The sequence below is a fragment of the Salmo trutta genome, chromosome 40 (assembly GCF_901001165.1).
Source record: "Salmo trutta chromosome 40, fSalTru1.1, whole genome shotgun sequence".
In the NCBI taxonomy this organism is placed as follows: Eukaryota; Metazoa; Chordata; class Actinopteri; order Salmoniformes; family Salmonidae; genus Salmo; species Salmo trutta.
In genome coordinates, this window is record NC_042996.1 from 12,603,376 (window position 1) to 12,618,608 (window position 15,233).

General features: G+C 40.2%; 2 protein-coding genes across 2 annotated transcripts; both read right to left on the reverse strand.

Annotated features, from left to right (window-relative positions):
• Window positions 1-607: 607 nt before the first annotated feature.
• On the reverse strand, window positions 608-2,753 carry LOC115180257 (C-type lectin BfL-2-like). Its single transcript, XM_029742199.1, has 3 exons — window positions 2,506-2,753; window positions 1,442-1,816; window positions 608-1,039 (listed from the first exon to the last, which is right to left on the reverse strand). Exons 2-3 carry the CDS (start codon window positions 1,770-1,772, stop codon window positions 1,029-1,031), a joined length of 342 nt encoding a protein of 113 aa, XP_029598059.1. The 5' UTR covers window positions 1,773-1,816; window positions 2,506-2,753; the 3' UTR covers window positions 608-1,028.
• Window positions 2,754-3,114: 361 nt separating this feature from the next.
• LOC115180165 (secretory phospholipase A2 receptor-like) lies at window positions 3,115-4,998 on the reverse strand. Its single transcript, XM_029742046.1, has 4 exons — window positions 4,766-4,998; window positions 4,534-4,646; window positions 3,654-4,004; window positions 3,115-3,491 (listed from the first exon to the last, which is right to left on the reverse strand). Exons 1-4 carry the CDS (start codon window positions 4,768-4,770, stop codon window positions 3,115-3,117), a joined length of 846 nt encoding a protein of 281 aa, XP_029597906.1. The 5' UTR covers window positions 4,771-4,998.
• Between the last annotated feature and the right edge of the window lie 10,235 nt (window positions 4,999-15,233).

Below are 15,233 nucleotides of genomic sequence, written 5' to 3' on the forward strand. Positions count from 1 at the left end.
TCTGCCCCAAAGTGCTCACTCCTACCCAACTCACAGCTGTTATGGTGACTGGTACCAGACAGTGTCTCTTCTCCTCCCATAGGATCCCTGCCATAGGATCCCTGATGGCTAACAATAACATATTCTGACATAATGTAAATCTTACCCGCTCTTCCTCAGTGACATGAATAAGTATATTTCATATTCTCAGAACCCAACAGTATGTAAGCATATACACCCACATGGGTTGACTGCTCAGACATCACCGAAGGACTCATCCAAGGACTGCTGGCTGAAGAGATCAGGGGCTGCACCTGGGGAAAAGATTTGAACTTGTGGTTTGGAGAGCAGTGTTGCATAAAAACAGCCCATCAGTGCAATTGTACGTCAACATTACAGATGTCACAGACATCTCGCCCCCCTGAAAAGTTGTTTACTGAGATACCAGGTTCATTGCTGCTGACAGTTGAGATGGACTCCTTCAGTCCTGATGAAAATAATCATAACGTCGATTTAGACTAGACATCACTGAACACCTCTCAAATCTTAGGGTTACATTATGACCATTTAAATTGCTTTTGATTCATAACTCAATGCACTTTCTATGAAGAATGAAATTCCACACTGATCAAACTCTAAATGGATGTTTAATCAGAACAGAGATGAAAGGAAATACAAAATAACAATAATTACATTCTAACTAAATAGCGTTCTGAAACAGTACATATCACACAGGAGTTAAATACTACATTTTCAGTTAATACCCTTTACTTTACCTTTCTTTACTCTATTTTAAAACAATAAAAGTATTACAGTAAATTATAGGTCAAATAACAATGCTTATGAGTCAGTATATGTAAGTACAGTATCATTAAGTAATATAATGTAAAATATGACAGTAAAAAGTCCTTATAATAGTAATAGTTATATTGGTGTAAAATATTATGAATTGAAATGCAGGTTCCTTCCAGACCATGAGTGTGGTAGTCTCTCTGGTAGATCAGTGTGGTGTCTGTCTGCAGACTGTCCAGGCTGCCATGTAGAGCCCTCTAGTGGAGATCTGTTAAAACATCATATACAGGATGAGAGGACATTGATGTATCTTTTATGACCAGGTCTTGCCATTATGTTTTGGCTCATTCTAAAGACTATTACTAGTAGAGTGAGTCTAGACTGTAAAAGGGAGGGAGTTAAAGGGAGGAAAGAGCAATGCAGATAGTAGTCAGCTGTAGAGAGGGGGTGTCTGGGATGTAGGTTGAGCCTTATTCAATAGGGAGGTAAAATCAGAGCATTGCATAAAGTAATACATTGCATAGAGATGAGATGACAGTCAAGACAGCACATCTCTATTCCACAGTAAACCATGACAGTTCTATGTAATATTGGTCTATCTGCAACGTTCTGAATATCCCACCTCGCAGAACAAGCCCTAAAATAGGAGCTCCAAAGTTGAGCAACATACCCTGACATATGAAGGGTAATTCCTGATGACAGGAAGCATCCAGCCACTTCAGTTCTCCGTTACCAACCCGGACCATCTTACCACAGTGGTAATTGATGGGGTTGAGGGGGAAGCAGCTATGCCACTCACTGTACTTCACCACCATATCAACATCACCACTGGTCCACAGCCAGGGGGCGTTCCACTCAAAGATGGACCGCTCCAGACCAATCCACACCCCCCCACATGCCAGCTCCACATTGGCCAGGAGCTGGGTCACGTCAGCCTGCACGGTCTGGTTGGTGATGTGCACCAGGTTGGACTTGGAGCCACGACTTCTGCAGAACTCCATGGCATTGATCCAGCTCTTGGACTCGTTGATGTAGTGCAGGTCATCTGTATGGACAAAACAAACACACATGAAATTGCAATTCTTAATTTAAGTTCAGAAATTAAAAAACACACAGTGGTGTAAAGTACCTAAATAAAAATTATTGAAAGTACTACTTAAGTAATTTTTGTTGGGTATCTGTACATTAATTTACTATTATAGTTTTGACAACTTTTACTTCTCTACATTGTTAAAGAAAATGATGTATGTTTTACTCCTTACATTTTCCCTTGACAACTTTAAGTACTTGTGACATTTTGAATGCTTAGCTGGACAGAAATTGTCAAATTATCATCCCTGGTCATCCCTTCTGGCTCTCATCTGGCAGACTCACTAAACACAAATGGTTCATTTGTAAATTAGTGTTGGAGTGTGCCCCTGGCTGAAAAAACAAGAAACCCTTTATAAAGAATTTGAAACTATATATACTTTTACTTTGATACTTATGTATATTTAGAACCAAATCATTTTACTCAAGTAGTATATTACTGGCGGACATTCACTTATATACTTTTCTATTAAGGTATCTTTACTCTTACCCAATTGTCATCTTACCTGATGACAATTGGGCACTTTTTCCACCACTGTATACAAATACACTCAAGCTCTTATCTGCCATTAAATGTCCAACAACTGCCACTTGTACACCTTTGTGCAGATTGGTAGAGAATGTAGCTCCATGTCTGACACTCACCAGGATGGAGTGGAGAAGTTGTACTACTGGGGGAGGATGTGGGATCCCTGTCTGGGGAGGAGGAACCTGATGAAGTCAGTTGTCCAAAGGAAGTTGAGGTTGGTGGTGTGGAGGTGGACTGTCCATTAGTAGTGGTAGGTGGTGAGGTGGTGGACTCTCCATTAGTAGTGGTATTTGGTGAGGTGGTGGACTGTCCATTAGTAGTGGTAGGTGGTGAGGTGGTGGACTCTCCATTAGTAGTGGTATTTGGTGAGGTGGTGGACTGTCCATTAGTAGTGGTAGGTGGTGAGGTGGTGGACTCTCCATTAGTAGTGGTAGTTGGTGAGGTGGTGGACTGTCCAGTAGTAGTGGTAGTTGGTGAGGTGGTGGACTGTCCCAGTGGTGAGGTGGTGGAGGTAGTTGGTGAGGTGGTGGACTCCCCAGTGGTGTTTCTTGGATGTTCATCTGTCAAAAATTAAGTAGAATACATGCAAATTAGTGCCTGTTTCCAGTCATGTTGATCAGTTATACTGAAATATTGTAATCCTAATTGTAATCATTTTAATTATTTGGGAGATTCTATACAACCTAGTCAAAGATGATAAAACCTAGTCATTGATGATGTCAACACTAGTTTGATAACACTCTCCCGGTGGTCAACTTACCCCCATAGCACAGGAAAGGCTTTTTAGTAGAACAATTTTCTGGTGTCCATTTTCTGTAATTTTCTGAGTTCAGCTTTACACAGTTTCCATCTCCCACATGCATTGGATTGTCCCATTTCTGAAATGGTTCCCCACTGGACCATTTCCATTTGTTGTCCTTGTCCGTTAGTCCAATCCAGGTGATCCCTTTAGTCAACTCATCAAAGGCATCCTGCTCTTTCTGGTTACAGATACTCGCCAGTTCTCCTTGTTGATGGTTGCAGGCTTTCACAGCCTCCTCCTGGTTCTTTGGTTCGGTTATCAGCTCATACACCTTGTCTGTTACTCCATTGTCATGACGAACTTATAGGAGGAAAAGTGAAAAGTGATTTATCAGATTTCCTAAGACAGTTAATAAGAAACATATCCAGGAAGTCAATTACAGGGGATATTTTGAGATCTGACATCCAGTGATTTGAAGTGGAAACAATAACAGTTTTAGAGACTGAAAGGGAGAGCCCATACCGTATTGACACATGTAGGGTAATGGGGTGTTACACAACTGTTGTCGAAACCGAGAAGAAACTGAAACGGCACAATGAATGTTGAGCACGCTGCCAAAACCACCATCCCAGTTTAAGAACATCAAGTCCTCCCCATCAGACCAACTCCACTTTTGAGTTTGAACAGATCCAATTCCATTGAGGCCAATCCACACATCACCCCTAAAATTACTCAAAGCGTATTGAATTGCCTTCCAATCCTCTTCTGTGTGAATGATGGACAGGTTTGTGTAGTGCTGTCTGCAGTACTCTTGTGCGTTGGTCCAGTTTTTCTCCTTAAGGACAAGGCTGTACTTTTTGGCAAAGTAGGTGACTGTTTAAAATATAGGAAAATGATTATCAGACTGCTTGTTGTGTTGAGTGGCAAACATTATGTTTAGCTTCCACTATCTATTCTGAAATATAGGCAACACATACTGTGTGATAGCAGAGTAACATAGAAATATCCATTTAATTGATGAAAGCAACAGATGACATGTCTGGGGCATGGAGAAATTAATACATTTGCAAACTCCTTCCAAAATCTGTCAATTATAATGAATATGTATGTGTTTAGAAAAATTAAATAAATACATAGGGTGTAGACAACAATATACTGTGTATTCTTCATGCACTAGAATAAAGACTCAAATCACACATCGTTGGTCTGTAGTTTAAAGTTTCTCTTAGAGCGTTGTGGTGCTTGCTTGATGATGTACAGTACCTTAAATTACACCTTTAACAGATGTAATGTAAACAGAAACAGTGTAACAGAGTTTGGTATCAATGACGCTACCCTGTTTATTAGGGCCTATTAACAATCTCTGCTCATTAGGCACCGTATACTATATGAATCTAGTCACCTTTACCACTGCAGTTTTTCAGGGAATAGCCTGAGGTTGCATTTTGGAGGCGCTGTATTGTAATTGTTGAGTTCATCAGATCACCAGTTGAGGCCTTCAAGGAACATTTGTTTCTGTGGAATAAATATCACAAAATGTGGAAGTAGTTACAAAGACGACTGGTGCTGATCTAAAAAGTATATGGCTGACCTAATTTGCCCAATCACAAAGGGGAAAATCTTTGAGCATGTACCTCATTTCTGTCTCCTTCCAATTAAATGTGAAGTACTGGCACTTGTCAATATTGGTGCATTCCTGCCTGCACTGACTTGCACTTTGGATTGTGATTGGCTGATTCTCAATATCGCTGCCCAGAAAATCCAATCCGTCCAGTAGATCCCTGTTGCAATCTGTGTGACCTGGAAGTATTTCGACACAGACCGTCAGAAAGGGACACAGGATAAAGCAACACTAGGCACCAGCAAAATTACATTACCAGCAGTACCGACTTTGTTAGGGAAAAAACACAATAGTGATGCATAAACGCAACACTCATACATAGAGATGAAGACACAAATCATTGACTTTTGCTTTTTGATGGAAGTGGTTGGTGTGCTCAAACATTCAATACATACAAAATGTTAGTATTCAAACCAAATTCAGTAACAGACAGCATTGACCATGAAGAGTTTTGGCTTGTGCACCTCACAATACACACAAGCTGGTCAACCCTTCATGTTCCTTCCTACTGTATGGTGACATGTGCACTGAACAAAGTCCATTGACAACCAGTAGTATGAAGTGCAACACATACCTTTCACTACCCTCAGGCTGTAGCATTCTAAAGGTTTAGAGATCTCTGCACTGCAACAGTAGTTCCCACTGTCTGTAGGCTGAAGGTTTGAAACTGTGAAGTTCACCATCCCAACTCCAGTTATAGATCTGTATTTGTTTCCTTGTGTGATGGTAGGTATTGTTGTCTCAGCTATGGAATTACAACAGGGCCACCATTTGCAAGTACTGGTTTCACTCAAGGTTGTATTAAGCATGTGATTCCCCTCACTGGGAAATCTGTAGACAAGGGTCACAGAGGTTCCCTCCAGTACTGGTATCGCAGTCCCAAACACTGGTGAGAACTTGACTGCTGTGGGGATAAATGTCCCATCAGTTATTTTTGGGATGGTCAATCTCTTTTTCTGTTTAGATTGTGACACCGACATCAACCTTAGGACTTATATTTTAGTTCAGTGATTATGAAGTTGGAATACAACTGTGTCCACTCAAGGAGAGAGTTCTGTAAATGTCCTAAATGTTGGTTAAACTGAGACTCATTAGATAAGTCATAGCAGATTGGTTTATAATACCAAGAGAGGAATATTCATCCCATCTGATCTCTTACCCAGTAGCAGGAGTAGAAGTACTGGCTGTATCATGGTCATTGTGAAGAGATGACATGGTTCAAAGCTAGAAGCCATAATTGAAACAAGAACAAAGTGTCCACCCCGCCTCTGTTTTGGTTAACAGCTGAGGGATGGGCTTCGATAATGCAACCACTCAAATTCATAGACAGACCAATGATATAACAATTCTATTTTTAACCACGTTTTAAGGCCGTCAGTGCTGTACCTTTCAAGGGAAAACAAAAAGGACAAGGAAGTGATGATGTGATTTGACTATGAAAGTAGTACTGCAGTTACTCCATGGAACAGATACATAGAATAAACTTTGAAAATAGCAAATACATGTATAATCTAAGTCGAGTTAAAAGGTGTGATGGAGATTTAATTTCAACATCTATTGATTCCCACTTTGTCTATGATATGCATGTATACACACACACACACACACACACACACACACACACAAACTTTGATCTAATATTAGAATTTACCTCTAGTCAGTCTTTACTACATTTAAATACACAGAATATTAAGCAAAGAGCACCATTCAAATAATTTAAGAGATACTGTACGAAACAGTTACAAAAGGTTTTTAATCCTATGTGAGTATCTCTTCAAAGAAAAACAAAGAGTGCAAGTCATTTGATGTTTTACATTAATAAATGTATAATGTAGCTTGGCATGATGGCACACCTACCTAGTTAGTAGTCCTCTTCCCTCCCTACAGTTTGGTTGTGGAACAGGGAGACAGGGAAAAGAGAGATGAGTTTATAGAGGTGTCTTTCTCTCCTCCCTCTCTGCTGACCAGGTAACCAGGGGTGCGTTCAGTTTGATTCAACGTTTACTACGTTGCATGAAGGTTTGTAAATATCAGACCAGAGGATAAGACCCATATGCAGACAGTTGAAAGTAATAAAAGTTTATTACAAAAACAAGGGGCAGGCAAACGACAGGTCAAGGGCAGGCAGAGGTCAGTAATCCAGAGCAGAGTCCAAAAGGTACAGAACGGCCGGCAGGCTCAGGGAAGGTAGAATGGTCAAAACTAGAAAACAGGAACTAGCTCAACAACAAAAAACAGGAGTACGGGAAAAAAGCTGGTAGACTTGACAAGACGAACTAGCAACAGACAAACAGAAAACACAGGTATAAATGCACAGGGGATAATGGGGAAAAGGGGTGATACCTGGAGGGGTTGGAGACAAGCACAAGACAGGTGAAACAGATCAGGGTGTGACAGTAGTCATCATCCTGTTTCCCAAATGGTGTGCACCGTTCTTCAACAGCCTTTGAGGCACGTCTTCTCCCATTAGGTGGGTGTGGTGAGGTGTGGCCTAATCAATATGGCTATAACCATTTGAAATCACAAAACTAATTCAGCACACCATATGGTACTTGCCCTCTGGGCCACAGTAATCACAACGTTTTTCAACTGTTCCATACAGTACCATTTCCGTTGAATTCAACGCTGCACAACGTTCTATCATACTGAATGCACACCAGGTGATGCAGAAAGTTCCAACCCCTCCCTCCATGTAAAACAACACTGACCAATAGGCCTAATTTATTTTCTCTGTTATTACAGTGAACTTAATATATACAAAAAAAAGGCAGTACATCTAAATTGCTTGAACGAATGTACATTTCTGTCAGTGTATCAAGTTTACATTTGTCATTATAATGTGCAGTACATTTGGGAACCACCTATCAATTCATTGTATTTGCACTGGACATGGGCTTCACAAAAAAAAAACTGCATTATACAGTACAATATACACTGACCTCTGATTAATGAGATATGTGTGTTTAAAAAAAGAAGTAAACCAACACAGATATCGTTTTAACCTGTGTCAGTGAGTTCTCCCAGCGCCATGCAAAGCAGGCTGCCTTCCAACAACCCAATGCAAAGTAAATAATAATAATAACATGTAAAGGCTGCTTGTATGTGGTACTGCACGGCTGTATAATAATAACTTGGTGGTGCTTATATTTGTCCTGTTACACAGTTGTATGAGTATGTGATGGAAATGTGTTTCCCAACATGCATGTGTTACTTGCATATCCTCCGATACTGGCAGTCCAATGCCCAAATGTGTAAACAAAGTGCAATGTACTGTAATTCTGGATGTGTAAAAGCCCATAGTTCTAGTATGAACACTTTCTAGTCCATACAGGTAGCTTGATTAAATCCCAGTGCTGCCAGTGGTCAGGATCTGATTTTAGTTTGTCTATTTAGATCCATGCATTTGCTAAATAACTACATTGTAAATAAAATATAGGGTGTCAAATACTTTGAACCTTTGTGTCACGGTTGTCGTCGGTGAAAGAGGACCAAAATGCAGCAGGTACGTGTATGCTCATTTTGACTTTTATTTAACTATCAAAAGAACACTCCAAAACAACAAAACACGAAAACGAACGAACAACAAACAGTCTGGCAAAGCCTAGGGCTGAACACAGAACAAACACCCACAAATCACAAACACACCCTTATATATGGGACTCTCAATCAAAGGCAGATAGACAACACCTGCCTTCAACTGAGAGTCCCAACCCCAATTAACCAACATAGAAACACACTCACCAGATTAGACATAGAAATACATAAACATAGACTATAAACCAAAACCCCGGAAATACTAAATCAAACCCCCCTTTGAACAAACACACCACCCTGAACCACATAAAACAAATACCCTCTGTCACGCCCTGACCAAACTACAAAACAATTAACCTTATATACTGGCCAGGACGTGACACTTTGCTAAATGATGGTGGTTGATTTATCAAGTTGATTAATGTATAACAGCCATCAACTACATGAATAAGGGCAAGAACCCCACACCCCTCCCCTGCTATCCATGAGACTGTGTTTATGACTGTAATAGATGACACAGTCAACAAACCATGACATCAGGGAAAATTCTAATGATATACAAATGTTGCTTAGGTTCATAACATGGAATCTGTCATTCTGTCACATCCACAACAACCTGTATGTCTCCATCTTTACAGTTCTCTGAACCATAGACCCTGGAAGTGGGCACATAATTCTACATTGTTGTGATTACTGCCTCCATCTCACCAATCCTGCTGCAGGCTGAAAATAATGGTAATACTGATGTCACTAATCAAATATATTTTATGTAAGAATGTCGACAGTTACATCCATAAGTGAGTGTGTAAGAATTGTTCTCATAATGAAGACTTTAACTCTCTGAAAATCTCTCTGAAAGTTGTCACTGTAGGTGGTTTAACTACAAACTTCAAAATCCTCTTCTCTTCACTAATCAAATTGTCCTCATGTACAACAAGCTTTATCATCACAATACATTCAAAGACCAACAAAAATGTAGATGATAATTGTATGTTACAATAACAAAACATTGTAAAATCTAGCCTAATATAAATATACTAACTTTCATAAGTTGAATAACGTAAACAAAATATTATTTAATAATCTTATAATGGACTATTTTAGTTCTCTTGGACCTTCTATCCCTCTCCTGTTGCATCATCATGTCTGGTCCTCTTCATACAGACCCACACTGACCTAAGAAAACACACACACACACACAACTTCATTTCCATACTGTCAATTGGATGCAAAAACTAAAAACACACTATACAAGTGACTTGGAACAACAGACTAAACATAAGGAGGGTCATTTTCATAACTGACACAAAAAGGTGAGATTTGATCAAACCAGATAAATCCAGCAGCCCTCCTATGTTAATCAAGCATCAGAGTTTAATAATATGATCAACAGGAATATAAACTTGAGATCATATGAGAAGAGTGAAATGAGTGAGCATGACATTGATTTGTGATGTAGGAGATGTAGGACTACTGTACCTGCTCCAACATCTGTTCCTTTACCACTGGGTCATTGAGGTCAGCTCCTGAGTTAGATTTCAGAGACATCCTTACAATGCTCTGCTTCATTCTCTTTTCTAGAGGGACATAGGAATGGTAAGATGAGACATCTCATTTGAGTGGCTTCAGCTTATTTACAATAATTAACTTTTCTTCCAATGTCCTTTGAAGGCTGTAAATTACTTTGTAACTGTGTAGTATCAAGCCTCTGTATTCTATGTTTACCCGTATGGAAATATTATCTCATAGTAGAAACCACATGAACATACATTTGCATTTGTTCCTAGTAAGAGTGGGAAGAGAGAGGTGGCATCTGAAAGTGGATTAGACAACATGAAGCGTTCCTGTCCGGCATCTGACAGTACTTGATAAAGTGGGACCCTATTGGTGCTAAAATGCCATCCCTGCACCTGTCTTACAGATATAAACCCCATTAACCCCAATAAGGCCGCAGTCTTGTGGCCTGTCTAGTCTAGTGGTAATGCCACAACCTAGGGTGTCAGCGTAAGTTTGAATCTGGCGTAGTGCCCGTTCATGCAACCTCTTGTCTATCTTTCCCTACTGTCATCCTCTCTTTCTATCTGTTCATAGAAATATATAAATAAACAAAAACAAAAAAGATTATAGCCTTCCAGTGCAAAGGAACAATCTCTTCAGAGAGCAGTCTATCTTGTCCAGGGAGGCAAGTTCAGTCTGTCTATGGCCCTTACAGGTCAGAGAGCAGCAGTTACTACCACCCAGTTAAGGTTGATTGGTAGGGCTCAATATTACAATATTAGATGGATTTACACTAAAGCATTAAGGAAATAGTATATAAGCATAAACACTCACATGGAGCGACTGCTCAGGTGTCATTGAAGGACTGAAGGACTGCTGGCTAAAGAAGAGGTCAGAGGCTGCACCTGGAAAAAAATGGATTTGACTTTATGGTTTGGAGAGCAGTGTTTATATAAATGCAGCCCATCAGTGCAATTGTGTGTCAACATTACAGATGTCACAAACATCTCACCCCCCTGATAATCAAAAGACAGTATTAGGTCAAAAGTTGTTTTCTAAGATGTCAGGTTCATTGTCGTTGACAGTTGAGATTGACTCCTTCAGTCCTGCTTAAAATATTGATAAAGTCGATTTAGACTAGACACCACTTAATTCCACTTAAATCATAGGGTTGGATTATTCGGGGCGGCAGTTAGCCTGGCGGTTAGAGTGATGGGATCATTCCTAGATCAAATCCCTGAGCTGATAAGGTAAAAATCTGTCGTTCTGCCCAGTTAACTGACTGTTACTAGGCGTCATTGTAAATAAGAATTTGTTCTTAACTGACTTGCCTAGTTTAGGAAAAAAAAGACAATTTTAATTGAAGTAGTGCAGGTAATCTGCATGGAAAAAACTCAAATGAAATAGCACACATGTTAATGCAAGTTCACTAACACAAAACCACAAACACTCTCAAGGACTTGTCTGTCATTAAAAGCCCAACAACTGTCACCTGTATACCTTTGTACAGATTTGTACAGAATGTAGCTCCATGTCTGACACTCACTAGGATGGAGTGTAGAAGTTCTACTACTGGGGGAGGATGTGGGCTTCCTGTCTGGGGAGGTGGGACCTGATTAGGTCAGTTGTCCACTAGAAGATGAGGTTGGTGGTGTGGTGGACTCTCCATTAGTAGTGGTAGTTGGTGAGGTGGTGGCCTGTCCATTAGTAGTGGTAGGTGGTGAGGTGGTGGACTGTCCATTAGTAGTGGTAGGTGGTGTGGTGGTGGACTATCCATTAGTAGTGGTAGGTGGTGAGGTGGTGGACTGTCCATTAGTAGTGGTAGGTGGTGTGGTGGTGGACTATCCATTAGTAGTGGTAGGTGGTGTGGTGGTGGACTGTCCATTAGTAGTGGTAGGTGGTGTGGTGGTGGACTGTCCATTAGTAGTGGTAGGTGGTGTGGTGGTGGACTATCCATTAGTAGTGGTAGGTGGTGAGGTGGTGGACTGTCCATTAGTAGTGGTAGGTGGTGAGGTGGTGGACTCTCCAGTAGTAGTGGTAGGTGGTGAGGTGGTGGACTGTCCATTAGTAGTGGTAGGTGGTGTGGTGGTGGACTATCCATTAGTAGTGATAGTTGGTGAGGTGGTGGACTGTCCATTAGTAGTGATAGTTGGTGAGGTGGTGGACTGTCCATTAGTAGTGATAGTTGGTGAGGTGGTGGACTGTCCAGTAGTAGTGGTAGTTGGTGAGGTGGTGGACTGTCCAGTAGTAGTGGTAGTTGGTGAGGTGGTGGACTGTCCATTAGTAGTGGTAGGTGGTGAGGGTGGTGGACTCTCCATTAGTAGTGGTAGTTGGTGAGGTGGTGGACTGTCCATTAATAGTGGTAGTTGGTGAGGTGGTGGACTGTCCAGCAGTAGTGGTAGGTGGTGAGGTGGTGGACTGTCCATTTTTAGTGGTAGGTGGTGAGGTGGTGGACATTAGTAGTAGTAGGTAGTAAAGTGGTGGGTGTTGTGGTGGATATTTTGATAGAGGGAGGTCCAGTTGAAGTAGGGCTGGTGGATACATATACATTTAAGTACATTTGAAGTTTCCGGTCATTTTTATAATTGCTACAAAAACAAAGTACTCCTAGCAAACGAGGATTTTCTTTGTGTAGATTATATACAATTTAGTAATATGATTGTCTGTTTTCAAAAGTTTGAAAACATTCTTACAATGTTGAACTCACCTCCATAGCATGGGAAAGCACTTTGATTAGAGCAATCTTTTGATGTCCATTTTCTGTCTGAGTTCAGCTGTACATGGTTTCCACCTCCCCTGGTAGGTTAACATTGCTGAAATGGTTCCCCGTTTGACCATTCCCATCGCTTGTACTCATGCTTTAGTCCAATCCAGGTGATCCCTTTAGTCACCTCAAAGGCAATCCTGCTCTTTCTGGTTACAGATACTCGCCAGTTCTCTGCCTTTTATTGTCCTGCAGTCCTGTCACAGCATCCTGCTGCGTCTTTGGCCCAGGCATCAGCTCATACACCTTTTCTGTTCCATACCATGATGAACTTCTAGGAGGGAAGGTGAAAACTGACACATCAGATTTCATGAGACAGTTATTGACTTCCCACAATAAGAAGTAACTTGGAAGTTGCAGGTGATAACCTAATTAATAAAGTGGTTGAGATCTGATTAGATGAAGAATACAGGTTTTCCTTCCAATCCCCTTCTGTGCGTTATGATGGACAGGTTTGTGCAGTGTTGTCTGCAGTACTCTTGTGCTTCGGTGTAGTTTAACTCCTCAAGGACAAGACTGTAATTTTTGGGTGAGTAGATGACTGTTTGAAATACAGAGAAAATGCTTTTCATACTGCTTGCTGTTGTTGCGTGGCAAACATTACCATCTTTAGCTACCATCTTTAGCTTCCACTATTTATTCTAAAATATAGGCTAACACAATGTTCGATAGCAAAGTATATAGAAGCATGTGACAGAAGGCAAATTCATAACTTTGCACAACTCATTCAAAACCTCTCAACCAATTTGTTTTATGAATATGGACGTGTCCTGTGCATCAATGACTAAAAGCTATAATAGTAGTGATAGTACTGTATAGTATTCTATAGACTACAGAATATCGACTTTACACATCATTGGTCTGTAAAGGCTCTGTTTAAATATCTCTGATGCTTGATTGATGACATTCAATAAGGTACACTTCAACAGAGATGATGGAATGAACAGAAACACAAAATGACAGAGTTTGATATCCATGTTTATGTTATCTTGTTAATAGGGATTATTAAACAAGTCAGCCTCGTGATTATTAGATATTGATTAGATATTCAATGGCCGGAACAAATGATGAATCAAATCATGTCATTGTATGTACTCACTTTACCACTGCAGTGTCTCAGAGAGTACCCTGAGGTTGCATGTTGGAGGTGCTGTATTGTAATTTCTGGTGTATCACCAGTTGAGGCCTTCAGGAAACATTTGTTTCTGTTCGATAAATGTCACAAAAGAATGTGGTAGTAGTTATCAGAACGGTTCTGATTCAAAAATTATATTGCTTCCTTTATTTGCCAAGCATAAAAAAATATACTTTTTGAGCATGTACCTGTGGACTATTATTCCTTCCTTTTCCCCAGCAATGTGAAGCACTGGCACCTGTCATTTTTGTGCATTCCTGCCTGCACTGACTTGCATTTTCATTTTTAAATGGCTGATTTTGTAATATTGGTTCTCTAGAAAATTGACTTCGTCCAGTAGGTCCCTCTCACAACCTGTAACCCAAGACATACTGGATTTCACCTCACAGACCATCAGAAAGGGACACAGGATAAAGGACAACTTGGCAGCAAAAGATATTACCAGTAGTGCAGACTTTGTTAGTGAGAGAACAAACTGATACACAAGTGATACGAAATAGAACATTCATACATGGAGATGAAGACTTTAACCCTTCATGTATCCTTCCTACTGTAAGGTGACATCTGCGCTGAGCAAAACCCATTGATATCCTGTAGTATGAAGTGAGCAACACTTACCTTTAACCACCCTCAAGCTGTAGCATTGTTTAAGATCATTGAACCATCCAGGGACATTGACTCTGCAGCAGTAGCTCCCACGGTATGTCGGCTGTAGCTTCAAAAGTTGAGTTTCACTGTTCCAACTTCAGCGTTAACTTTATATTTGAGCTTCATATTACTTTAAAGATGTTGGGGAAAGGGAATACAATTCTTACCCAAAAACAGTGCCAACCCTGTTGGGAGCCACATCACACTGAAAAGATGTAAAAGAGTAAAGATGTGTCTGTTTTAGAAAACATTTTATAAAGACGTATAAGAAAACAAGATGATATTAGGATTTTGTGGTAGAGAAAAGAGATACTGAATGCAAACTGTATGTAGAAGAAGTCTCCCGTGACAGCCTTAACATTGAGTAGCTGATTTGGTTCTGGATGAACGAGATGAATGTAAAGCTATGTAAAACAGCCAGTGGATTTAACTAGGCAAATAGAGTATGTTATTCTGGCTCATTTGACAGGGAAAGAGTGACTGAAGTGATAAATTCAACTTTCTCCTCACACTTCTCTTCTCCCAAAAATATGAAAAGTTGTGTTGTGCTGCTTATAAATATTAATATATAAAATAGTGTTTGGGATGATTTTGTCACGGCTGTTAGAAGGAGCGGACCAAAATGGCGAGCTGTTCGTAGTTCCGCATATTTATTAAACGTGAAACTGAATGCATACACTTAAATACTTGAAAACACAAAAAACCGTGACGCAGAGAGGAAAACACTACTCAAAGATAATAACCCACAAAACAGGAAGAGAAAAAACACCTACTTTAATATGAGCTCTAATCAGAGGCAATGAGGATCAGCTGCCTCCATTAGAAATAAACCCAAACAATCCCAACATAGAAATAAAAACATAGAACAACCCAAAACACCCCCTGTCACGCCCTGCCCTACTA

Excerpts from the sequence above, each read along its gene's own strand:
- LOC115180257 (XM_029742199.1), bottom strand. The coding sequence starts at position 1,772 with ATGGAGTTCTGCAGAAGTCGTGGCTCCAAGTCCAACCTGGTGCACATC.
- LOC115180165 (XM_029742046.1), bottom strand. Across the intron at positions 4,005-4,533 it reads GAAAAACTGCAGTGGTAAAG|TCACCTACTTTGCCAAAAAG; the intron begins GTGACTAGATTC and ends TATTTTAAACAG. Across the intron at positions 3,492-3,653 it reads ACCCTACATGTGTCAATACG|TTCGTCATGACAATGGAGTA; the intron begins GTATGGGCTCTC and ends TCCTCCTATAAG.